The following is a 2,296-nucleotide window of genomic DNA, read 5'->3' as shown; positions in this document are numbered from 1 at the left end:
TGCTTCACCTCTGTGAACATCAGGTAAATCCAATAAATGCTGAGTGTTCCATTTATACTAATAGAAAGATAGATTTGTGTTGAATGACTATTCATGAAACATAGGTCAATTAATTTGACTCAGAAACTAATAGCAACATCACAACGTCTTATTCAAATTCCCACACTTAAATCCAGGCGACTATAACCTGTTTTTCCTATGCAGGCTTCCTTAACAAATTATTTGGCGCCAACGATAAGAACTTACAACACTGCATTTCCGATTCGCCTTTCATTAGAGCTCGCAACGTTTCGATTGTGCGCTCAGATGATACCGGCCGCTAAGTGCAATATTTGACAATGGCCTATTTTCCGAACATGGCAGTGAAGAAATATTGCTACAGGATCCCTGTGAAGCCCCATCGAAATTATCTGGTAAGAGCAACTTTCGCCCCTGATTCCACAACTCCTTTGGCAAGATTCTTCGATCTACTTATCGAGGGAATCAAGTGGAGAAGTCTCAACTTATCTGATTTAAACAGTACCATGTCATATTATTACGAGATCATCTTGGCCGCCAAAAGTGAGACTCTGGGTTTATGCCTTGCTCGTAATACTCAGACAGAACAAACGTTTTGTTTTCATTTCAAGCATTGAGCTCCGGCCACTCGAATCTTCAATGTACAATTCAACTGATTTCCAAAATCAGGCCTTGAGTCTGGTTGCTCGCTTAGATCATGGCACATCTTCTAACCTGAAGTAAGTGTTGTTATCAAATATGTTTCTATTTGATCTGAAAAAATGTGTGTTACACTTCAATTTGATTATAAATTGTGATTAAGCTTAAAAAAATAAGTGAATTTTGACGTAGTGTAGGAATGAAACTTTAGCCAATGCTGGAATAGGAATAAGAAATTAGGAATATATTTTTTATTTTTCATTTGGTGCATCAATTGGAATAGAGAATAAGAACATATATTCCTATTTTGTCTTCAAAAAGAGCTTATGTCCGTTCCAAAAAATAGCTGTTATTAGAATAATCATTCCTATTCCTAATATACATTCATATTCTCAATTCTTATGCCTGAATCTAAGCCGCCTGATAATTTTATCTCAGTTTTGCGGCAGCTAAAAAAAATTATACAGGGAATTGCACCCATGTTTGAACTTATTCAACTCAAATTTGAACTGTGGTGGCAATAAGCAGGTTCTCAGACGATCCATTTGACCGCACATGGTCATGGATAGAAGCTGCTGGAGCCTCGGTGGACATCGGCGTTGAGGATGAGCAAGCAAAATATTTAGGGAGGGAATTATCGAATAGACCGCCAGTGACTGTTTTAAGAACTGCTATTGCGGATATGAGACTTTTAGACTTATTTGTGCCATTCTCTGATCCAGGAGATTACTATTTTGCACTTTATTTCTGTAACCTCAACCAGACAAGCCTCACTCAGAAATTTGATGCCTTCATTAACGGAGCCCAATCATCTGATTTCATACAGCTTAATTTTTAATTTTCAGTGTTTGAAAGCAGATTATGATTTAAAATTTGAAACTTCCGATCCTATAAACATTATTTTACAACCCAGCAGTACATCAGAGTTGGGACCATTCATCAATGGAGCAGAAATGTACAGGAAATTGGACCTAAAGACAATCACATACTCCGGAGATGGTAACTTTCTTTCTGCTGTATATTTTTTGTGGATAATTGCAAATATTGTATGCGATTAACATTTGGACAAATTGTGGGAATTCAGTGGTTGCAATCAGAAAAATAGCTAAGGCAATGAATGTTCCAGACGACTGGACAGGAGGAGACACTACTACATAGTAACACATTTAAAGACATAAATTCAAGACAAAATCCCTCTTTCATCTTTAATTTTACCGAAAGTTAATATTTTTAAATTATAATATATATTTTTTCTATAATATCACAAATAGAAAAGTTTAAAATGATAAAAGTTGAAGGTCATGAAAAAATTAAGCTGGAAAAGGATCAAATTCATTAGGTAATGGACCCTGCAAGAAGCGGGCTTTTTGTACCGCAAGGATCAGGGCTGTAGTTGAGGCAAGAGAAAAATTTCTAATGTATGTTGAATAGAATGGTGGGAAATAATCGCAGGAAGCAGAGAAAAGCTTGACAGAGGAGACTGTGAACCAAAAAGAAATGGGAGAAAAGGAAAATGAAACCCTCATGCATGAGGCTGCATTCTCTGAATGCCCTGGAGCTGCGGCGCACAAACCCTAGCAATTAAATCTCTATTTTTTTGGATCAATTTCATAATTTAATGATAGGTATGTTTTCTTCA

General features: G+C 36.5%; 1 protein-coding gene across 1 annotated transcript; it reads left to right on the top strand.

Annotated features, from left to right (window-relative positions):
* The first annotated feature begins 356 nt into the window (after window positions 1–356).
* On the top strand, window positions 357–1,815 carry LOC149561121 (uncharacterized). Its single transcript, XM_089827749.1, has 4 exons — window positions 357–610; window positions 1,186–1,406; window positions 1,516–1,656; window positions 1,742–1,815. The coding sequence occupies exons 1-4, from the start codon at window positions 357–359 to the stop codon at window positions 1,813–1,815; spliced, it is 690 nt and encodes a 229-aa protein (XP_089683875.1).
* The last annotated feature ends 481 nt before the right edge of the window (window positions 1,816–2,296 follow it).

This window comes from Cupressus sempervirens, chromosome 4 (genome assembly GCF_028749045.1).
Source record: "Cupressus sempervirens isolate cs-2001-9-10 chromosome 4, ASM2874904v1, whole genome shotgun sequence".
NCBI classification, from domain to species: domain Eukaryota; kingdom Viridiplantae; phylum Streptophyta; class Pinopsida; order Cupressales; family Cupressaceae; genus Cupressus; species Cupressus sempervirens.
The sequence above is the reverse complement of the archived record's forward strand: the minus strand, read 5'-3'. Positions and strand labels throughout refer to the sequence as shown.

Coding starts and splice junctions, on each gene's coding strand:
- LOC149561121 (XM_089827749.1), top strand. CDS start 357: ATGGCAGTGAAGAAATATTGCTACAGGATCCCTGTGAAGCCCCATCGA. Junction 1,407..1,515: donor CTATTTTGCACTTTATTTCT/GTAACCTCAACC, acceptor GTTTGAAAGCAG/ATTATGATTTAAAATTTGAA. Junction 1,657..1,741: donor AATCACATACTCCGGAGATG/GTAACTTTCTTT, acceptor GTGGGAATTCAG/TGGTTGCAATCAGAAAAATA.